At 33.3% G+C, this 23,861-nt stretch overlaps 6 protein-coding genes across 9 annotated transcripts in view; 3 read left to right on the top strand and 3 right to left on the bottom strand.

Moving 5' to 3' along the window:
• LOC106099605 (TBC1 domain family member 24) overlaps positions 1-5,349 on the top strand; it is a 62,021-nt gene extending 56,672 nt beyond the window's left edge. For 2 of the 4 annotated variants that reach the window (XM_013278192.1, XM_013278191.1), the window contains exons 11-13: positions 54-157; positions 1,775-1,921; positions 2,463-5,349. In XM_013278192.1, the coding sequence (XP_013133646.1) occupies positions 54-157; positions 1,775-1,921; positions 2,463-2,604 (393 nt within the window). In that variant the 3' untranslated portion in view covers positions 2,605-5,349. Of the gene's footprint in view, positions 1-53; positions 158-1,774; positions 1,922-1,951; positions 2,084-2,462 lie in introns of all 4 variants that reach the window. The other 2 variants (XM_013278193.1, XM_013278194.1) reach the window with 1 other exon arrangement.
• A 304-nt stretch (positions 5,350-5,653) lies between these two features.
• Positions 5,654-7,096, bottom strand: LOC106099515. Its single transcript, XM_013278078.1, has one exon. The coding sequence runs from the start codon at positions 6,950-6,952 to the stop codon at positions 5,669-5,671; it is 1,284 nt and encodes a 427-aa protein (XP_013133532.1). The 5' UTR covers positions 6,953-7,096; the 3' UTR covers positions 5,654-5,668.
• Positions 7,097-7,704: 608 nt separating this feature from the next.
• On the bottom strand, positions 7,705-10,569 carry LOC106099491 (la protein homolog). Its single transcript, XM_013278049.1, has 7 exons — positions 10,389-10,569; positions 10,162-10,292; positions 9,791-9,957; positions 9,272-9,532; positions 8,620-8,763; positions 8,311-8,422; positions 7,705-8,181 (listed from the first exon to the last, which is right to left on the bottom strand). Exons 2-7 carry the CDS (start codon positions 10,280-10,282, stop codon positions 7,853-7,855), a joined length of 1,134 nt encoding a protein of 377 aa, XP_013133503.1. The 5' UTR covers positions 10,283-10,292; positions 10,389-10,569; the 3' UTR covers positions 7,705-7,852.
• Positions 10,570-10,939: 370 nt separating this feature from the next.
• On the top strand, positions 10,940-13,282 carry LOC106099485 (protein asteroid). The gene has a single exon (XM_013278044.1). It carries the CDS (start codon positions 11,093-11,095, stop codon positions 13,265-13,267), a length of 2,175 nt encoding a protein of 724 aa, XP_013133498.1. The 5' UTR covers positions 10,940-11,092; the 3' UTR covers positions 13,268-13,282.
• A 519-nt stretch (positions 13,283-13,801) lies between these two features.
• On the top strand, positions 13,802-17,348 carry LOC106099858 (caspase-3-like). The gene is made up of 6 exons (XM_013278537.1): positions 13,802-13,953; positions 14,233-14,385; positions 14,687-14,823; positions 15,582-15,757; positions 16,398-16,515; positions 16,864-17,348. The coding sequence occupies exons 1-6, from the start codon at positions 13,904-13,906 to the stop codon at positions 17,085-17,087; spliced, it is 858 nt and encodes a 285-aa protein (XP_013133991.1). The 5' UTR covers positions 13,802-13,903; the 3' UTR covers positions 17,088-17,348.
• A 74-nt stretch (positions 17,349-17,422) lies between these two features.
• LOC106099860 (androgen-dependent TFPI-regulating protein-like) lies at positions 17,423-22,114 on the bottom strand. Its single transcript, XM_013278538.1, has 2 exons — positions 21,913-22,114; positions 17,423-18,112 (listed from the first exon to the last, which is right to left on the bottom strand). Exons 1-2 carry the CDS (start codon positions 22,063-22,065, stop codon positions 17,561-17,563), a joined length of 705 nt encoding a protein of 234 aa, XP_013133992.1. The 5' UTR covers positions 22,066-22,114; the 3' UTR covers positions 17,423-17,560.
• Positions 22,115-23,861: the final 1,747 nt, after the last annotated feature.

The raw sequence follows: 23,861 nt of genomic DNA, 5'->3' as shown, positions 1-23,861 counted from the left end.
TATTTGTTTATACTTTATTATATTAGTATAGATAGTCAAGTGGTATATTTCAGGTGTTTGGTGCGTATTGCTCGACGCGGTGGTTCGAACGCAACCAGAAGGACGAGCGCGGCAACCGGCAGGCGTACTTCGGTACCGGAGAGACATTCCTCTTCAGGTCAGCAAATGCACTCTAACAGTCGTCGGAGTACATGGATATTGTAATATGGACATGCCGGGAAAAGTTCCGGGATTTTAAATATAATAAAAAAATATACAGATAGACTATTAAATTGGTTAATCATTAATAATGAATAATTTTTAATTATTAAGAAAAATGATTTTTAATCCTCGTCGGATACAATTTCTGTACTTTGATTGTCAACATTAATTCAATTATAATGTTTTTTTCAAGAATTGTAATTTTAAAGTATTCCTTTTTGTGTCTAATATAAAAACAAACAAATATAACAATAAATATGAAGTTCCGGTTTTGGAGGCATGTCCATATTATCCTCTACGTTTGACGTCCGACTTTACAATCTACCTACTCCGATCTATGCTAAAGAGCGATTACCTTTATTTTTTTATTGTTTTAGTTTATAGTAATATGTCTTATTTTTAATTTTGCTTTATCTTTGTATGTATCTTTTATTTTCTACTAGCTTTCGCCCGCGACTCCGTCCTCGCGGAATTAAAAAAAAGAAAACTAAGTAAGCCTATGTGTTCTTCCAGACTATTCTCTACATCCATGCCAAATTACATCGCAATCGGTTCAGCAGTTTAGGCTACAAACTCTAACAAACATCCATCCATCTACACTTTCGCATTTATATTATTATATTTTCTATTATAAATGGTCTCATTTGTAATATTTATATGTTCTGAATATAGTCGTGAAATATTTTTTTCTGTCAATCGATAATAATTATATGCCTTATTCATTTGGAGTAATTTTATTATACTTATATTTATGTTTAAAATTGCTTTCCTTAATTTTTGTATACGCCGTATTATGTGATATGTATAAATCTGAACTTAGACTATCGGAAAATATATTCCGTTTTCTGGATGTAATCTATAGAAACAATCTATAGAAACATCTTTTTTAAGTTAAGATTGAGAAGAATTACCAAGTAACTTAACAGAATCTTGCCTTTACTTAACTCTGGGTTTAGTTTAATGGAGTGAAACCTTATGGTTAATTCAATATTTTAAAATATATATTAGATATGTAAGATTCTGTAAGTCCTTAGTAATTCTTTACTTGTATCGCTTCGGGTAAAGTTTGCTTTACGCGGCTGCACTTATCTTCTCTCTTATTTTGCCTTATTATCTACTTTACTTACATATTTCTAGCTTTGCATGTATTACAACTTAACAGCAGTTACTTATTTTAATACTTTTTAATCTTTACTATCTTAGATTTATTAGACTATTGTATAAGTTCTTTTTTTTTAAATAATTTATTTTATATTGTTCTCGTTTTTATTGCTTTTAACAATATAAATTATACTTCCTATTGCGTTTGTTCCTGTATTCAGATATTTAAATGTTTTGATGAAGATTTAAAAAAAAATGATTTTTCATCCATCTACAATATCTTAATTTAATAATTGAATTCAGTTTCAAATTAATTAATAGAGAGAAGATTCTATGAACTTTAAAGTGAGTTTTCACTATAGCATTATGCTCAGATTGTTCTTTGATGGTTTTAGACGTTAGTAATTTTACGTAGAAGTTTAGTAAGAGCATACTTGTAGTGAAAACTATCAATGTGCGGCGCGTATTCCAGCCTTTACCCGGAGCGCGCCAAGTACCCGTGGGTGGGGTGCTCCGCCAGCGCGGCGGCCGCGGAGGGCAAGGGCGAGGAGCACCGCGTGGCGCACGGCTCCGAGCTCTTCATGGCCGCGGACTCCAAGATGATCACCATCGGCGGCGGGTTAGTCTCACTCTGCTTACCCCCTTGCAGCTTGCACCCCGTCCGTGCCAAATACCCTTGGGTCGGCTGTCTGCAGGAGGCGGACGGCGAGGGCGAGAAGACCGCGCATGCTAACTCCCTCTTCATGGCGGCTGATAACACCATGATTACTATCGGCGGAGGGTAGGTAGAGGCAAAGTTCGTGATCACCAGGTTATATGGATATGGGGAAAATGACTAGGGACTTTACTACACCTGTTTGACATGGACTCGATAATAGTTTTAAATAGAAAGGAAATAATAAATGAAATATGTATGTAAAATTTTCCACAGCTAGCTTTCGCCCGCGACTCCGCCGTGGAATTTAAAAATAAACTGAAATAAGTAGCCTATGTGTTCTTCCAGACTATCCTCTATGCTAAATTTCATCGAGATTCGTTTAGCAGTTTAGGCTACGCACTCTGAACCAATCCCATCTAAACTTTTGCATTTTTAATATTAGTAAGAAAAAAGTTGCTGAACACAAGTTTTGTCAGTTAATATGTAATGTTTGGTATTGCAGCGACGGGCAGGCGATCTGGATGGACGAGAACATAAGGTTCGGAAAGACTGACCGCTGCTCCACCTTCAACAACCCGCCGCTCTGCCCCAGCGGGGACTTCGAGATACGAGTCCTCGAGGTGTACGGCTTCTCGGGGGCGTAGGCCTAGGGGCAAGGCCTCAGGGGGCGCAGCCCTCCACCTCGCTCACCCACGGAGAGCAATCTCGTTTATTGTAGTGTTGTTGTTCCCCAGTCACGTCTTTTCCTACGTCTTATCGTACGATTCTATTCGATTATCCACTCAATCGGACGATCAATTCGATTTACGATTATTCGATGTGTTGATTACTCGATTTGTATGTTATATTGTATCGATATTCGTCAATCGGATTGGTTTTCATCTAATTTGTTAATGGTCCTATTTAATGGTCTGCATGAAATGCTATTTGCAATATTTATACCTAAAAACTTGTGTTTTTCGCTGACAATAATTATTTTTGATGTCATTTTAATGTTGCAAATAAAATAATGAGATGGTCGGATAGATTTCATACAAGTTTTCTCGGATCTCTCGATTTCTAATCGAACAAAATCTTCGCGATCGTGAAGTTTTATTTTGAAATATGAATATTATTTCGTCTGTTATAATTGTGTTTTAGTATTCGTATGAATATTTTAGTGATCCATCGCGAAATACTTGACAAATTATAATCCGTTGCCCCCTAGCCGTGCTAACTAGTTACCCTTAACCTGTAGCCATTATCAACGCAGTCCGTTCAAGACAACGAAAACGGGGACTTAGGTTGTTTCTAATATATTTATATATTTAATCGTGTTTAGTGTTTCGTGTAAGTACAAAATAGATGTCGTGCCTACTCGGAGTTAATACGCTTAAAATAAAGCAATATTTGTATAATGTGTCCTTGAGACGTGCGTCGATGTGAACATTCCAGTGATTTCCAGCCTTAAGGTACCATCGGCCAAAGTGAACACATTCATCGGTGGAATTAAAACCTTAATACGTCAGACGTAACGTTCATAATATATTGGCAACAGTATTCAATGTTTGAGCATCCTTGTCGCTTTAAGGCTTGTCTATTTCGAACAGATATTCGATTGTCTTTGCTCACAAATATGTACCAAAGATGTTATTCGTAAGGGGCTTTGGTCCGTTTCAAACTGTCCATAGACATTTTCTTATTTTTTTCCAAATTGTACGTATGTTGCAAACACGCACATTAGATCTTTACGAAATGATCTAATTTAAAGAGGCTTCTATCACGATGTATGAAAAGAAATAATTAAACTAGTGTTTTGATACATTTTGTTATTTAAAAAGATACAGATTAAAAAAATGTCTATGGTAATTGAAACGGGCGTTTACGTGGGGTTACTAAGAAAGTGAGTATTGCCACGTTAAAAATTTAAATTTCCTACAATATCAGGTAAAATGGCTTCAATTAAATATTCTTGTAACCCTATAAATATAGCGTTGTGTTGCCAGACCACGCGTCGCATAGTATTATTTACACATATTTGGACGATAATGTGCCAAAAATGGACCATTTCAAAAATATATACAAATTGGATGGGTTTTGGCTATCGTAAAGTATTGTTGGAATTTCGCTTTTACTATTTATACGATAAGTATTTACAGTTTTCTCTCGTATTGTATGACGAAACTTGAAGTGGATATATTAAAATTCAAAGTAAATTATGCTCTAACGTTAAGATTTGATATAAGAATAGCAATGCAATTAACTGTTCAATGTCACAAGTTATACAATATACATATCCCTGCCAGTACAAATGGGGTTCACTGCGCGTTCGTATCACTCGCGGGCTAGTTCTGTCTACGCTTCTTTTTGTAAATATTATTTCTCTTGTTCCCTTTTATTCTGCACATTGCACTGTCTTACTATCTGCAAAAAAACTTTTGTTTAAAAAATATACAATCTGCTACAAATAGGTAGTTAAAATGTTCTAAGGGATTTTGAGACACCCTATATAAGTTTCGAGAAAATCTATTTTTGTCATAGATTTTGTTCTCTTACTAGAAGTAGGACAGTGGTAATGTGCAGACAAGCGTAGCTAACAGCTGTCGTGTCGACAAATTATCAGAAGCCTAAGATTTGTTTTTAAATTCAGATAATTTATGTAATTTATTGAGTAGGTATCAAGTATGTTTTGTAGTGTATATAGTTCTCTGCGGGACGGTGGCGAATGTCACATGTTACGTTTTAAGGATGCTATATTATTTGTTCGCTCAGTTATTTGAGTGCACTGGCAACACTCTTCAGACGATGTAGGGATATTTATAGTAAAAAGAAAAATAAAAGTTTGGCCAGTATGAAAATACGACATACGTTATGAAGTAATAAAAGAATGAACTGGCTACACTGGAATCGTCTGGGCCGGTGTTGCCAGTGGCGGCGCGCGTCGCTTTATATTTAAGTTATATGTCGCCTCCCGCAGAGCGGCGTCACTCGCGATTTGTTGCTGTTAGCCATTTTGTCGTTGATCAGTGTAAAGTCTAGTCTTTATTCTGTTTTTATTCTTTAACGATATAATATTCTAAATATTTACGAATTGATATTTAAATTGTGCGATTCGGCCCCGTCGAGGGCAAGTAGGCTCGTGGTTAGTTAGTTTATAAGTACATTTAATGTAAAATATACAGTTATTAATCTCTGTTCTCCCTTTCAGTATTTGTGGTGTACGTTTTTTTTTATTGTGATGAGTAAATGTGTAGAGTGCGAGGCCAAGATGGCCGCCGTGCGATCGTTGTTACGATGTACTGTTACATTCGAATAGTTTTAGTCCGTTGCACTCGCGACGGTACGAAACTCGTTTATGGTAATGTAAATGTTGCTTTATAATGTCTACAAAATATATAATCCCATATAAATGATGTTTTTTATTTACTAACTACCCACATAGTGATAAAATCAAACAAATATGAAAAAAAAGAATATATAGACTATTATAAGAACAGTGTGCTTCAATAATTATGACAGACAAGAACAATAGTGCTTTACAATCAATAATGTTTTTGAGATTATGGAGTCATAGACTTAAATTATGGGACCTCTACAAACTTCTAAGTGTAAAAATAAGCAAATGCTCACACCATTCAATTCCCAACCTATTTCAGAATGAGATTATAGCTAAGAGAGTAAGTTTTCGATGCAGTGTCCAAAATGATTAAAATAAAAGACCATAAACAACTATGAATCTAAATCATTTAATCTTGTTGTATAATCCAAGATCCTGTTAGATACAGCAAGTTTTAAATCCCCATCAGTGAGTGACATTAAAATGTCCTTATTATCATCACCAATTTTGTCCAATATATTAAACAGATGTGCTCGAGGACATTGCTGCATGTATTTGCACATTATCATACTTAGAGATGGCTTCATATTTGTAACAAACTCTTGAAACTCCTCTTTATCTATTTCTTCAAAGTTACTGTCGCCATTTTGATTTACTTTTGTTATTGATTTCAAAGCCTTCCACATACTATAACATGTGTTAAAGTATTTCTCTGGTTCACATTCTTCATTAATAGGTATTATACCAATTATATTGTTAATACACTCCAATAAATCTACAAGATCGGAATCAATTTCTTTGTCTTGCACAAGTTTTGCTTCATAGTATTCCAATACAGTGCTTATTATTGTAGCAACATTTTCTTTACAATCATCAAATAATTCTGTAGGTGTTTCAAAACTAACCATATCTAAAGTCATTTGTAAACTTATAACCATAATTCTCTCCAATTCATCTTTTGATAAGCTCTCTTTCTGTGTAACAGTCAGTTCTGTGAAAGCTGTTGTTAATGAAGTAAGGACTTCCTTATGAATGAAATGTTCGAAATATTGATTTCTAAACTTTTGTATGTTACAATATGAACAAATTGTATTTAAGTTCTCTAATGCTGTCATTAAAAGCTGTTTATTTGATGAGTTTTTGAGGATATAATACAATGCATCAGAATAGTTGACTTTAACAAACATGCTTAACCAGATTACAATGTCTTCACTGTCAACTGAAGATAATGCAGAACTAACCAAACGCAGCAATTGTATAAGTATCAAACTGTCATCTGTTTTAATGTAATCTAACAGTAAATATAAAAATTCGTCCATTTTTATTAGTGTCTGTACAGCTTCTTTCTGGCAGCACATATTCCCAATTATACCCACAAATATCTCTATATAACGCGGTGTTTCTACAGTTGGCAATGCAAAATTGAAGAGGTTTAACACTTTATGTTTTAAAAGGAATAAAACAACATCCCTTTCTACCGTCATATCCCACAGAGTGCAGATATCATCTTCGAAGACCTTTTCGTTTAATTCATCTTTCAAAGAATCCAAATTCGCTAATTTTAAAAGAATTTTCAATACAAAGCGCTCGCTATACGCAGTGTCCCCTATCACATCGCCGGTTACCGCGGGTCCGAGATTCTCGGACTCGCTTCTTGATTCAGGATCCGTCTTCATTTTTTTATTTTATCAACGTAATCCTATTGGGTACACATATCACGATATGTAAACTTTCTTCTCGACTAAACAATAGCGTAAACAAATTTGCAAACTAAATGGCAAAAGCAGTTGTTGTTGGTTATTTTGATTCTTGTCAAACAACTGTCAATGTCAAACAACCAGATGTCATTCACATAACTTTTTTCTAAGATTACAAGGTCTGGATCTTTAAGCCACTGCGCAACTTTCTAATAACATAGACAATTTTTTCATCACATAACAAAATCCACTTAACATTTTCTTAATTTTGCCACTTACATCAGACCTGATAACATGCTTTCATAATCATTTAAAAACGAGTCATTAAGTAAAAAGGGTTCTCAATCTTAATCGGTCTTTATTGGACCACGAAGGGGGACTAGAAATATCCCGCCCAACTTCTTGGATGACCTAGAACTTGCCTTGAGAGAACGGCAGGAAATTGTATACGGAAAACAGGGGACCACAAAAACATGTTTAACTCGATGTTTGTTTGGAATAAAATGCGTGAATAAGTAGTGAATAAAACAAGTTTATTTAAAAAGTAATTTTAATTACACAAATTTAGCAGATTACAGAAAGGAACTTAGTTCCTAAATTAGGTTCAAATTTCTGTAACATTAGTTACAAGAATAAGTTTTTAAATATATGCATTTTAATGCATACCTAGGTATCAACTTACATTTACATTCAATATTTGTGTTATTCAGAGCTTTACTTGAGCACTGAAATATGTTGTTTCTAATTTCTTTATAGCAAATTACTTTAACTGCACAACAACTATTACAAATCACATATTTTATAGGAAATATTTTGAAATAGTTTTTATAAGGATCCTTAGTTTAATAAATGTTTAATGCTTTCAGTACAAATATCTAATTAGCTATCAGCCTTAACTTTAGTCGGCGGCGCATCACCATGGTCGTCTTGTTTACGTTTCCTATTCTGTTTCCCTTTGTAATTCTTTCCCTTGTTCTGTTTGAAGTTTTTCTGGTTTCTGCGACGTTTCGCCATTTCTTCAATAGTTTTATCTAAATACGCCTTCTCTTCATCACCTTCTAGAAGTTTGAACACAACTTCTGTTTCCGCGATTGTCAATTTACCATCAGGTATCTTCTCGGCTACGGTTTTCGCTGCATCTTCTTTAGTGAGACGCACCCAACCTTCTTTTTCTCCGACTTTGTAGCTTATAAAAGCTATTTCCGCACCTGATAATTAAATTATAATAATTTGATATTTTAAACAGTAAGATTTATTATGGTAGTGAAAATCTATACTAGTACTGTGTGCATTTTTGTATGTAACAATACTTTAAATATTTTTCTTGTATATCTTACCTAAAGCCACTAAGGCTTCATGAATATTTTCTCTGGTCATTTTTTCGTTATCTTGCTTGAAATGCAACACAGTGCCCGTCGGCAGTTTGAATTCCTTTTCTTCCTTTTTCTCCTAAAATAAGAAAAAGTTACATATCATACTGAAATCGTAAATACAAATGTTAAAATGGAAGGATATTTTTAAAGATATAGAACATATTTTAGACAGTAAAAGGTTATTTACTATTTTTTTTTATTCCGCATTGTTGCAGGCAAATGTAATTTTAGTTTTTTTTAAATTTTATAGGTAAACATGGTAAAAAAACTCACTTCTCTTTCCTTATTTTTCTTGTTTCTCTGTTCTTTCTTTGCTGCATGCTCCTCATGCTTCATCTGCAGATAATTGTCTTGCCAGAGAATAATCAGTTCTGTGTCATTGTGTTTCAGACCTTTGTTTTCCATAAATTTATCAGCCTGAAAGATTATACAATCGTAAACTATTGTAACATGTATTAACTAATTTAAAGCCACCCCATAACTTGGAAAACCTTAGGGTTAAACTTTGAAAATTTTCTATATTTAAGTACATTTTACTTTTTTTAAATTCCATCTTTACATGAAAATGGCTCACTATTAAGTATGCATAAACAAAAAAATGTGGATTAAACAATATTAAACTGTTTAAACTTTTGTGAGAAATTATAAACAAACTAAAAACACCTCAACTCAAGTAAAATTTTCCAGTGCTGTCATAATTTTTAAATTCGTGAGAAGATAGATACTAAAAATCATCATATCTTCCTTGTTATACTACTTCCAAAGGGTCGGCGCTACAGGTTTTTGTCCTCCAAATAACTCTATCATATACCATCTCAGTCATCACTCCCTTTTTGAGCATGTCACCTTTCATGCAATCCATCCATCTCTTTTTATGTCTAGTTAGTTCGAGGATACTTACTAAAATATATCTTTATTAACATACCTGTTCTTTAGTCTTAAAAGTTGTAAATATTGATCCTTTGAAATGTCTCTTCTTGGTCTGTCTATCTTGATATCTCCTCATAATAATATTTTCAACACCATCATAATCTTTGAAGAACTTCAGAAGGTCGTCCAATGTTAAATCTTTAGCAAAACCTTTAACATAGATAGTTCTTGCCATCATTTCTTTGCGACGCTCCTCATTCATCTCTGGGATTGGTAACTCGGGATTTCGTCTTACTTTTTTGTTATCATCTGAAATCTAAACACAAAAAAAACTGGGTTTATTTTTAATAATTCAGTGAAACTTCAATTTAAAATTAAATAACAATTAATAGATAAAAACGAAAGAACTTATATAGTTTTTTCTCTTTTTAACTTAAGTAGTTTAACTTTTTCAACTTAAAATTACTCTTTATTGATACTATATATTTCCCACTAAATGCATAGCTTGGGGATTATTTGGCTGAGTAGTTTGTTGTTACATTTTAACAAAAAGAGTTAATAAAATTATACATACTTCTAGAAGACCAGATGTTGATTTGGCAAGAGCATTAGCAATGATATCTGTGTCCATAGTCAGTTTAGCCAGTCTGTTGAACTTTGTGAGCACATCGAGGGGCACCCAGCCATCATCCAGGGTAACTTGTTCACCCAAAAATTTGTCCCGAGGCAGATTGACATCGCCTGCAAACATGTAAATTGACATTGATGTGTGCATGAATAATTGGTATTACATACATTTGATATTTTAACAAAGAATAAAAAACTACAATACTAAAATCAGACGAATAACTTTCTCCTGTTAGGAAGTTGGCTAAAAGTAAAGTAAGAGTACATTTTTTAAAATCACTATATGTATTCTAGATGTTATAACTGTATCTTACGCACCGAAATAGTATTCAACTTGTCGTATAATGGCACTTTCTAAATGAGTTTCCTCCTCGGCATTATTCTCTTTATCATTTTCTTGACCGTTGGTTTCAGTCGCTACTTCTTTTTCTTCAGTCATTGCAGAAAATCTACGGCATAAGTGAATACATTTATTTTTTTAACCCCACGCGAAGTATTAATATGAAAACGTGGTGCAATTGTTGAAATAGAATAATAATACTTACAGATCTTTACTGATTCTAGACTTTAATATCTACGATAAGTGTTTAAACTTAGCTGGAAATTATCCTTATATCGAAACACGTGTTTTAGTTTTCATTCAATAAGAACGAACACGCCGGCGCAATATCAAAATGGTTTGGTTTGGTTTGGTGATGTTGGTGAAATTGTCGTACGAGTGTCAAGAAATGACAGTATAGTATAGACTAATGCCCAGTTTACACTTGGGCAGTACAGTTGGATAGTTGCGCGGATTGTGGACTCCCTGGCGCGTTCACGCTATGCCATTTGATTGACATGCCAGTTATAGAGCGCTTTGATCAACTGTACTGGACAAGTGTCCACCGCGCATTATGTTGCAATGTACAATGACCGTTTTGAAAACATATTTGTTAGAAAAATAACAGAAGTGAAAATTGGTTCTGTTAATTTTTCCATAAAACTATCATTTTTTAAATGATTACCTCTAATTCATTAAAATACAGCTAGAAAAGAAAAACATATAGCAAGCTAAAATAGACAAATGGCAACAACTTTCAAATGTCGTAGAAAATAAGTGACAACTGACAACTTAATCGACATAACCTCAAATTTGAAAGCACTTGTTGATTATATTTTTCTTTTAAATTAGATTTAAGACTTTTGTGATAAATTTTGAACTAGATGGAGTTTTATTAATTGATTTTGCTCACTTTTAAGCAGTTTTAAGATGGGAGTTAGAGGATTAACTACGTACATAAATGGTAACCAGGATACGTTTTTACGTCGGCATTATCTTCGAGATTGTAATCTTGTGATCGATGGCCACAGCCTGTGTTCACAATTGTATCGGTGCCTTAATTGTTTCTCAGCCTTTGGAGGCGATTACGACAAATTTGCATCATATACAAGAACATTTTTTAAAAGTTTACGAAAATGCAATGTCCAACCGTTCGTTCTTTTCGACGGAAGCTACGAGCTGAGAAAACTAAAAACAGCATATAATAGATTAAGATCAAAGATAAATGGGGCTTCACGGTTAGACCCTGTTACGCAGTCGAGCTTACAAATATTTCCATTGCTGCTTAGGGATGTTTTTAAAGAAGTTCTCATTGAAATGATGGTCCCATATACAACTTGTGAATTCGAAGCTGACGATGAAATCGCAGCTATGGCTAGATATTTGAACTGCCCAGTACTCAGTTACGATTCAGATTTCTTCATTTATAATGTACAGTACATACCATTCAATACTCTTGAAAGGAAACCAAAACAAGTTATAATCAATAACGATAAAGTGTATGTTATGGAATGCAAGATTTATAAAGTTGAATATTTGGTTGCTAATTTTGGTGGTTTAAAAGAAGAGCTCCTGCCATTGCTGGCAACATTACTTGGCAATGATTTTGTAGAGAAGAGAGTTTTCAATAAGTTTTTTTCACAATTAAAATTACAAAAAAGTAGGATCAACAGAAATGAGCAACAAAGAAACATTCATTCATTGTTTAAATGGTTGCAGGATGAAACTCTTGATTCGGCGATATCTAAAATATTAGGTAGAATAAAAAAGGATAGAAGGACGAAAGTACTCTCAATAATTACAAAAAGTATTAACGGCTACAATAGAAAACATTGTCTATCTTTAAAATATTTTAATCTATGTAACAATGAACCTAAAGATTTAGATACCAACATAACAATAACTGTAAATGAGAATGAAATTGACAACGGTGATCAAAGTGATAATGAACAGAGTGATGATAGTTCATCAACAAATAACGAGAACACAAATTCAGATGATCAAAATTTAAATGGAATATCAAATTGGCTTGCAGAGTACATTAGATTGAATAGGATTCCTAGGTTATATATTAATCTATTTACACATCAATTGTACTTCAGTTCACCGCAAGCTGAAGATTATTCTGATGAAGATGCATCGCTCTGGGCATTACCAATACTTAGATATGTGTTCGATGTGTTAACTGATTTTTCACATGAAAATTTTGTATATGTCAGTAGAGAAAACAATTGTAACTATAAGAGATTGTTAATAGATAGAGAATATTCAATATCAAGATTAATAGAAACACCATTTAACAAACTAAATGATGATGAATTGAAGAAATGTTTCTATCATTTCCTTGAACAGAAAATGCCATCATTAGACTGTGAAGTCATAGAGTTTTTGCCACCAAATTTTCAATTATATATGATATCTATATTATGGTGGATATCCAACTGTAGTGTACCACTAGCTCATGTTCATAGCTTAATAATAACTTATATCTTCTTGGATGCTATCGATGAGAAAATTGGAACATTCCGTGGACACAGTTTTTTCAATAATAAACATTCTAAGAAACTTGAAGAACTGAGAAAGAGACCTGATGTACCAGTGTCAATTGAAGATGAACTATTTTTGAATAAACACAAAATTCAATATGAGGACTGTCTTTTAGCTGCTAGTGTTCTGTTAAAACACTTTGAAATTGACGACAGCATTAGAAAGAGGCCTAAAAGTTATGATGTTAAGAAAATACATTCATTTGCCCAGTTTCAGAGCTGTTTGCTTCAGTTTAATGGACTCAATACTTTATGTGGAGAGCCCTTTAAAAGAACAATCTACTCCAAATGTTATAATGGGACATTTATTTACAATATAGCTCTGAAATTAGAAAACCAAGATGACCCGATACATTTTTTTGAACAATACATCAAAGGTGCTACAAGTGTGTTAACTTTTTACAAAAGCTTGTGTCATTTATTTAACAAATGCCTTAATACTATGAACTTAACTACAGTCAAATGGAGTAACCGTAAAAGACGATCGAGACGTAAAAAAAAGGAAGACGAAGATATTAAATTTATTGTAGAAGGATTTGAATCTCATGTTGTTATTTAAAATATTCTATTGTAAATAAATTTTGTTAATAAACTATTGTTCTATCTTTACTTGTCTAAAGACGACACCATCTGCACATCCTGTTATGCAGACCCTTACTGGTTCATATCACCAATACCACGAACTTATCAAGGGCAAGACCCGCTTCTGTCAATAGTTCATACGATTTTTTTTTAACTAGTACTATTAATGCCTTTGAATTGATAACACGTAGTTCTAATATAGTCTCATTCGGCGACAACTATTTTTATTAATAACTTATTAAAAATTACATTCAGTGTTCCCTATTGTTCACTACAAATTTTTTAGACGTCAAACTTACCTAGAATTTTTTTTAAAACGACTAATAATAGAGTTCCCTAATGAATAAAGCACCAACTAAAGGCTGGAACCCTTCATCATATACATATTTACCGCTATTATGAGCTGAGGATGAGATTCCTACAAAAATTGATTCAAGTAAATTAAAACACATAAAAGTTGGTACATGAATATGACGACAATCGGCGGTTTACTGCCCCTTATCATTTTTATCATACTTTTAACACTCGACCACTTATCATTTTTGCAGCTAGCTGTGCCTCCAGTTATATACATTGTTGTATTATTTATTGCAGTTTATTATAATTAGTGAAAATGGAAGAAACCTTCTCGGATGTTAACCCAAGCTATCCAACAAATTCAAGGTATGTTTTGTCACTTGCGACTTCCGATAGATTATTTTAGAAAGGTAAAAATTGGTTTCAAGAAAAACTAAATACACTAAAGAAAATTTTTTAATATAGTGCCACGAATTAACAGAGCAAAACACGAAGTAGAAATATGTTTCATAATATTCATACGACTTCATTATCCAGATTCTTTTCTATCCAATCAGATTCAGTTAATCTTCCCTTATACAATTAATGCAAAAATATTGGTTCTTAAGGTTTAAGGTAACATTAATTAACGTCTTTCTATTACAGCCAAAATACCAAAACAATCGCAGGCGATGAAACCAGAATTGCAACCAAAGCACAACCAAAATTCAATCCTGAAGATATGTTCTATGATATGTCCGGAGATAAATATCTTGTGATATTTAATCACACTAAATATAAAACGACGAGATATTTTCAGTACGTAATATGTTTTTTTTAATGATACCAAGATCTAGAAATAGTCTTGGAGCGGGGGCACATCTTTGAGTAAACTAGTGCAAAACTGTTGATTAATTGTCGATTGTCTTGCAGTCAATTCAACTGTTAGTTACACAAATAGTAATTGAGTAGTGTTCGCACTTTCATATATGTTAAGCTCATAGAAGTTAATGTGCGACTAAACAGTTGTGCGATAATTTTGTCAAATGTGTGCGTCCTCTCTTAAATCGATGATGTAAAAATTATCTAACCGTAATTTGTTTCTTATAATTTCACGTAGTTTTCAAACTCCGACACCACGAAAAGGTACGGAAAAAGACGTAGAATCACTCAAGAAAACTTTTTCCAACTTAGGATACAAGGTGCTAACTTACCATGACTTGGATCACGGCGAAATACTTAACAAGGCGTTGGAAAGTAAGATGTTTGATAAATTAACTTAATTTTAGTCCCTTTCTTTCCATCCTTTTCTTAAGAGGGAAGGATGGGAAGGAAAAGTGGATTTGACGGTGGAGGAGACGCATAGGAAGGGGAAATGTCCTCTTTATGTACGTCTCCTCCTCCGTCAATTAAGGATAGGCATCTGCAATTGCGGATGTTTATAGGCAGCGGTCGCTTTCCATTTCTGTGAATTCAGGTGGCCGCTTGCTCGTTTGCCACCTTATATTATAGAAAAAAAAATAAGTTCGTAGATATTAGAATGTTGCGAACCATGAATCCTTTCCATAGATAATCCATTTTATTTTTTAATTAAGTTAATTAGAATATCTACAAACTTTACAATGTACTTGTCTTTGTGCATTTACTGTGATTGGGCCATTGTATTCTGTTATTGATTTGTAGTTCTAGAACAACCAATGAGATACTGCCAATAAGGTACTTACTACGGTTCGAAGAAAATTATAAATTTAAAATTCTCCTTATTATTTTCTGATAAATTCCCGGAGTATATATATAAGAGCAACTAAGCTATTGTCCGCGAGTCTGCGAGCAATTAAAGAAACAGTTAAATCGAGTTTTTTTTAGCCGTTTATCCATCCATGTAAACCTATTCATTTATAATATTAGAAGTAAGATTTTTAAGGTACATCTCATTTTGTCAAAATGACTAGGATAATAATGTTTATAAAAGTATGTTAATTAACTTTAAAAGCATATTTTTGTATTCCTTTCAGTAAGTCGTATGGACCACACTACAACGTCTTGTCTATGCTTCGCGATTCTCACTCACGGTGACAAGGGCGGGCAACTGTTCGCGTCGGACCGGCCGTACCAGTTTAGTGACGTCACAAAGATGCTGGAAAACGGAGACCAGAGTTTAGTCAATAAACCCAAACTCTTTTTCATACAGGTATTAAAACTACTTTTATGCTGTTATAATTCAAGAGAGATATTGTCTTATTTATACTAATGTTATAAAAAGATATTAATAAAAATTAGTCTTCATTTTTAACACTTGGCATGCAGGCATCGTGTTTGTTTGGCAGGCATGTTTCTTGCAATGTGCCACTGGAGCGAGGGTCACTTAAAAATGCGCATTTAGTAGATTTGTGGTAGATAACATAGAAGTTTTCGATTTACTGCAATTTTTTCTATAAAAATCAAATCTTCGCTCGTTTTACACGCGTAATTCTGTTGCAAAGTAATCCCGCATGCCAAGTGGTAACACGTTTACTGCGGCAAGTAAAATCATAATTCTTCATCTGGTGCGGCGAGCCAAAATGCGCCCAATGATATTTCCACCAATATGTGGCAGGTCTTTCTAGACCCACCAGCACTACGATAGTTTATATTGCTATAAAAATTGTGGAAACATTATATACATTTTACGTAATGTAACGTATACACCTTAAAATTTGTTTCGCATTAGCGAGAGGGACATAGTTTTCGTCGTCCGCGCCAGCTTAAGTACCGCGTCAGGCCGATATCGGCCTGTTACGCAGTGAAAGTGTTAACTGGACTTGTTCACGTTTTACGATTTTGCTTACCAGGCTTGTCGCGGTGGTGACATGGACGATGGCAGGACGGTTCAGTTGGACGGCGACGATGACCTCACATTCCACGTCCCCTCGCACGCAGATTTCTTCACTATGTACTCTAGTGTTGAAGGTAGATAATAAAATTCGTATTGATTTCTCTGTAAGAAGTTTGGTTTAAAGGTTACTATGAAAGGGTCCTACCTATAGCTGCTGAGAATGGATACAAGTTGGTTGTTTTCATAATGTTGGCAATTCGATGAGTCTTCTTTGGAGAGACAGCTAGCTGTTTTTATATTTTTATAAGTTAACAAGCTGTTAATAATTAATAGCGTGAAAATATATAGCCTAAAGCGCGTAAGTGTAGGGCTTTTATTAAAAAAAAAGATTGTTAAAAAAAATTGCTTTGACTTCTGACATCCTTTGTGTGTTTATGCTTGATTATATTAGTATAGATATAGATGATCGATTATTATTCCAGGTTATGCGGCATTCCGTACAGCATTAGGCTCCTTCTTGATACAAGAGCTTTGCCAAGCGATCGACAAGTATCACGACGCATTAGACGTACTACACATAGCGACAGCTGTCAACAGAAGAGTGGCATACGAATATAGCACTTATACTCCTAGTAATAAGAACACGCACAACAAGAAACAGATGCCCGAAGTGCGGTATACTTTGACTAAATTGTTTAAGTTTTGAAAAAAATATTTATTTCTTTAAAAATATGTGTTGTAATCAATAGATTTATGTAAAAACTGTGTAACTGAATGAAATAATAAAATCACTTAGGTGTTAAATCGCTTTATTATTCAACAATTTACGTAATCAAATCTATCAAAGTCCATTGATTGTCTAATTTTGTTCATATATCGTATGAAAAAGCGATAAGATTAAAAAAATAGATTTAATGTTGATACAGACATATTATAACAGTAATAACATATAGCTAAAGTAACATAAATTACATACAAGTAACGTTTTAAAGTTATATTAAACATAAAACACACACGTTTATCGATGTTTAAAATGAAATCGAAATAATCGATTTTCAAGCATTTCAGCGACAGGCTTAATAAAAAGACGTTGTAATAGTAATTAAACATGTATTTTATTAAATAACTTATTTTTAACATATAAAACATGACATTACATTTCAATTAACAAAACATAACTTAACGTTTTTTATGTTTACCACTTAGATTTTTCTCAACTTTACTAGACCCAGTCACATAATTGAGTTTCTCAGCAAAAATGTAGATCGCTATTACTAGTAAGTAACTGAATAAAAGGAACATTATTCTCAACGGCCAATTTAACTCATCGAAAAGTGGATAAGCCCATGTTCCGGTCTTGAAATAAACAGTCAAATACCATGAAATGTAAGCACCTATAAAAACCGACATTACAGAAAGCCCTACTTTTCTAGACGGATAATTTCTGTTCGTAGTTAAAAGTTCTATAAACATGAAAATAGCCACCGTCGTATGTAAAACATGATTCACCCAAACAGGGTATAATTTAGCTATATGTTCTGGGAATATTAAGTCTTTGTCGACAGCATATATGCCCCAGAATGCCCCAGATACGTACATAGCGATGGGGAAAGCTACGCTAAATAGTACATCTTTAATTAGTCTTATTGTAGGCTTCTTCTTTGGTGATGCAGCGTTAGTTCCGAAGACATCATTTAAGAAAGCAACCGTATGGTACGCTATTTGAAGTATCTGAAAAGAATTTAACACAATTGCTATTTTAAAATCACTGCCCCACTTCAGGAGGATTATTCCCAACCGTCACCTCGCTTTGTCCCCACGTGAGAATAAAAAAGTCATACGTCCCACCTTTTAGTCACACTATAACTAATAAGGTGACAGATGGAATCGTTATGAAATAAAATAAGATCCAACCGTCCCCTCGTCGCAAAAGGTGGGACGGATAAAACGTTTTATTCTCATCTGTCTTCATGTGTTACAGTACGGGGTGACGGTTAAGAATAATCCCTTCACAGACATAGGACAATAAGATAAAAAAGAAGAAAATTTGAAATCTTGATGTAATGTTTTTTGTGAGTCATAATAAGATTCGGATTTAAAAAAAAGATTATCGTTACAAAGTCTGTTTAGACTTTTTTGCCTATTATCTTCTGTACTGAATATATTATGTTCTTAGTATTGTTTTTTTTGTAGTAGATTGCGTTGTAAATAAAGGTCGGTTCTCATGGATACATCAATGAATAGAATCTATATATACTCGTACTAGTATCAGAACAATACGTTGTTAATTCTGATCACTGGTATGGAATATTACATTAATTGGGTTTCCGCAAGTCATTTCTTGCACACTACAATGTAAACTATATACAATACAAATCTATATCTATATCTGCATTTACACTAATGTAATAAAACTAGCTGTTCTCGTCCGGTTTCATCCGAATGAAAGTGTAGCTTATGGTCCCTTTCGCACATTAGGGTTTTTAACCAATTGATTTACCCCCTGAGTTTAAATGCGTGAAATTTAGCCTAAACCGTGACGTGAGTGTAGGGCTTTTTATTAAAGAAAGAATTGTTCAAAAATATGCTGTGATGGCTGACATCTTACGCCACAAAGTAGTGTGCGTTTACGCTTTATTATATTAGTATATAGAGTATAGATTGGAGTGTCTGTTTGTAATATTATAAGAAAAAATCCATATTTCGCGTTGTTGATAATGAAAATCGCATTAATTTTTTTTGTCTGTCTGTCTGCAAGCCGCGTTTTTTTCGGGTAATCTCCGAAACGGCTGGGCCGATTTTGACCGGACTTTCAGGACTTCAGGACTGAAAGGTAGCTGATATAGACGGGCATATTATAGGCTACTTTTTCATCTTAATATTGCGTAGACGAAGTCGCGGGCAACAGCTAGTCTATACTAATATTATAAAGAGGAAAGATTTGTTGTATATATTGAAATAACTCAAAAACTACTAGATCGATTTCAAAATTTTTTAATTTCATGTGGACGAAGTCGCAAGCAACACTTAGTATATAATACAAAACTTGTACCGTTTACAAAGTTAATTTAAGTATAATTTTAGCAAAGTGTTGTAAAAATAATACTTGCTTTTTTATTAAAAAATTCTACATTCCGAAATATAATTTTCAACGTTTTATTTTTTTCTCAACCTTGAAGTTTTATTTGTTTTTACGTTACTTGTCAAGGTTGAAACTGTATAGCAAAATACCAAACTGGTTACGTTTTTACGTCGTTACCTTTTTGTGCAAAGCACCTTTTTTATATTTGTTTTTGGGACCGCAGTCATTGCAATGCATAGAATATGTACAGTTTGTCTGTCAGAGCTGTGCAAGCGACATACATTACTAATTACAGACGCGACATAGGTACAGCCTGTCGCGACATCGTGGCGACCAAAGGATGCATTTTTCATGGTATTAACACGTGTGCTGAAAGTTTTTACAATAAAGGAAAACATCGTGAGGACATTTGGACATATCTGTGAAGATACCAATATGTTTGTGAAGCCAATCCGAAGACCAGTGTGGTTGACTAGTCTAGTCAACCATAACTTAGCGTAAACTCCTCGATGAGGACCTCTTAACAGTGGTGAAATAATGAAAATACTAGAAACATATTAAAGCAACCACCAATTTACATTTTTGAAGGGATGTAGGTTAGGTTAGGTTAGTTAGTCGAAATTGTTGGTTTAATAATTAAAACAGCGTTTTATTTGTCGAAGCTAAGTGACAGAATGCAAATAACCGTTTTAAGTTGACTACATATTGCATAACAGTGTTTAGTTTAGTTTTAAAAGCGTGTACAATGAAATTCAAACGAAACGACGGCTCGTGGTTAGCAAGCAAGGGATTGTGTATTGCGAATTAAAAAATCTGAAATAACCATTTCATGCTATTAATTTTTTTCTATCTATTATATGTAAACAAGCGTGGTTTTATCGCTAAATGTAATACTTCTAGGCAACCTAGGACAGGAAAATAAATTAATATAGATAATGGGGTATTAAATAATAAACAGTAAGAAAAGTCAGGGATAAATAACTTAGAATAGGAGATATTTATTATTAACAAAGTTGGCAGTTGACATGGCAGTGGTCGAGCGAGCCGTAATAACGTTTGAACAGAACTATACTTGTCTATAGAACTTGTTATCATTGACCGACTGTATTTGTGTAACTTCATTGTTGTGCAAATAATTGACATATTTAGATAGACACGCAATAAACTTAATTACACCTTTGGACGTTTAGTACTCTGTAATTAACTAATGGCTATTTGATTTTCTCATATTTTACTCAGTTAATAATTATTATTTTATATTGTGTTAATATTTATGCATTTAATAGCGATGCTTTTATTATTGTTTTTAACATTCATTTGTTTCTTTCATAAAATAATTATTTTGTAACTTGATAATAAAATGGTGGTATTCAAAGTAGTGACTAATAATTTTTCATATAACATTAATTATAAAATAAAAGACATTTTATTAGAATAAATTCATGTGAATAATTGAAAATGCATTTGAATATGAACGTGACCAAAAGAAACGAAATAACCATTTATTTCCACTGCTTAATAACCTGTAAAAAGTTTCCTATTCCTTTTGCTTTAAAATAAGAGAAACAACAGTCTGTTTTGTAGAATTTCCGCGTTGGAAACCTGCACTAAAAATGCATGCGTTATCAATTTGTTTAAATTACCGTCTTCTTGCCATTTGTCACCGATTTACCAGAGGGAACAAGCAGGGTGACAATGGCTTCAGATAAATGTTTAGCAAATATATTTACTAACAATTTTGGTCAAAATTTTACTTAGGATCTCATGTAATTAAAGTAAAGGTCGCGTATCCATACGCGTGGAATTAAAAAAGTAAGTCTATGTTTTCTTCCAAATTATGTTCTACATATGTGACTTTAATTGAGATCCATTCAGGAATTTAGGCTTCAAACTCTATAAATAAACACTCATATAAACTTTCGCATTTATAATATTTGTGAAATTCGTTACGAACGATAAATTCGTTTATGGAATGCTCGAATACGGAACTGGTCAATTTACAGTTAGCAACTGATGCAACTACCAAAACCTGGCCGCTACAATACATTTCTTAAACATGATTCAATTTAGAACAAAATTATGTCTTGCTCACTTCAAAGGGAATGACAGCGATAGCGATATTATTATACTTTTTACTTATGAACTATAAAAAACAAGTGCCACAAAAAAGGCATTCAGTATTAGTATTTGAACATTATAATAATTACAGCTGACGCATTAGTAATCGTAACATATTTTTTAATAGTTTTGCAATAAAGGATTGCATCATTTTCTTATTAGCATAATAATTTATATAAAATATACAAACTGATAGTTATAGGCGATTTAATTATGATAAACAAAGCGGAAATAACAATTATTGATAACTATAATTATGTAAGAAAATCTCAAGATAATAAAAGGGTATACTTGTATGGATAAGTAATTAAAAAAATTATAAAAAACTTACGAGACACCAGATCGTTAAGAACATGCAACGAGATTTTAACGGTAATTCTTTCACCATGGGATTTTTAAATGGCAGGTCCACATAATTCTGATCGTACCAAAACACATATGCATCTATCGCTGCAGCGGAAAAATGAAATATTGGCAGCAACATGGTCACTTAATTTAAAAAACAGACGTCCGTCACGCACAGAGTCCGGCCTTCGACTGTTATGTTAAGTAATAATTACTAACAACCGTATGAGGTTATCTTTTAAGATTTTACGTTATAGGGTTGGCACATTTTTTACTACCAATAATATTGCCACACATTAAAAAACCAGTACAATGATCATATCATTCTAAAACTATAAATGCGTGTTTAGATGGACTGTCTGTTAAAGTTTGCTGCCTATACTGCTGAAAGAATCTCGATAAAATTTGGCATAGATGTAGAGCATAGTCTGGAAGAAAATATAGGCTACCGTTTTTGTTTTTTTTTTTTTTAATTTTACGGTGATGCCAACGAAAGTTAGTTAATAATTTGTAAACAAATGTTTTTTTTTTAAATACAAGCGTTAAATTATAAGAATTATGTTAACCTATTTTATGTGGTTTTAGGATAATTTTCACGGTCAAATAAAAGGAAAATTAGTACTCTAAACAATAAAAGTGTCTTTTTCCTTATAGTTGGAATCGAATTAAACTTGTAACAAGAATTTTGTCATTTAATTTAAATTGAACTATGCGCACATTATAGTACCGTTAATTTGTATTTTGTCCATAAATTAATTAAAACAAATGTATTTTTATGTTATACAAAATTTAACAATACATTGACTTTGAGAAGATATAAAATTACTCTTAAATACGTGAGATTTTCACTTTACATCTCAAAAACATGTAATTTTCAACACTTTAACCATCATCATCTTCCTCCTTATCCTACTCCCGTAGCGACGCAACAGGTTTTTGTCCTCCACATAACTCTATCATACGTCATCTCAGTCATCACTCCCTTTTTGATCATGCCACCTTTCACGCAATCCATCCATCTCTTTCTAAGTCTACCTATGCACTTCCATTTTCAACACTTTAACCATCTACATGTTAAAAACATACGCGTTGATGATATTGAAACCCATTTTAAAACATGTTGGTCCCAAGATTTATTAGCCGAACTATAATATTAACGACAAAGTCTTGTCTCAAGATCGGATGACTTACCTCCGGGTCATTAGTTCAAGGAGATCTGATTACAACAATCAGCTTATAAAATTAAATAATATTGATACATTAAGCGGATCTATAATTTGACCCTTTTTGAGTTCATCTTATCTCGTTTGGGGGTTGAATTTTTAATTAAATGTATTTTGTTTGGACATTTAAGTCAATACTCAAGTCAAATTAAACTGTTTAAAATATCGTGAGACATTACTTTAAGCGATAATTATTCATAAACGGCTCAACTCTCGCTTTTATCCTCCGGTGACGGCACCGACTATGGTATGCTATTTACGTATGGTACGCTATTTGAAGTATCTGAAAAGAATTTAACACAATTACTATTTTAAAATCACTGCCCCACTTCAGGGGGATTATTCCCAACCGTCTCCCCGCTCTGTCCCCACGTGAGAATAAAAAAATCATCCGTCCCATCTTTTAGTCACACTATAACTAATAAGGTGACAGATGGAACCGTTATGATATAAAATAAGTTCCAACCGTCACCTCGTCGCATAAGGTGGGACGGATGAAACGTTTTATTCTCATCTGTCTTCATGTGTTACAGTACTGGGTGACGGTTGGGAATAATCCCTTCAGAGACATAGAACAATAAGATAAAAAAGAGGAAAATTTTAAAATCTTGATGTAATTTTTATTGTGAGCCATAAGATTTAAAAAAATATCGTACCAAAGTCTATTTAGACTTTTTTGCCCATTATGTTCTGTACTGAATATATTATGTTC

The sequence above is a fragment of the Papilio polytes genome, unplaced genomic scaffold (genome assembly GCF_000836215.1).
Source record: "Papilio polytes unplaced genomic scaffold, Ppol_1.0 DF824102.1, whole genome shotgun sequence".
In the NCBI taxonomy this organism is placed as follows: domain Eukaryota; kingdom Metazoa; phylum Arthropoda; class Insecta; order Lepidoptera; family Papilionidae; genus Papilio; species Papilio polytes.
The sequence above is the reverse complement of the archived record's forward strand: the minus strand, read 5'-3'. Positions and strand labels throughout refer to the sequence as shown.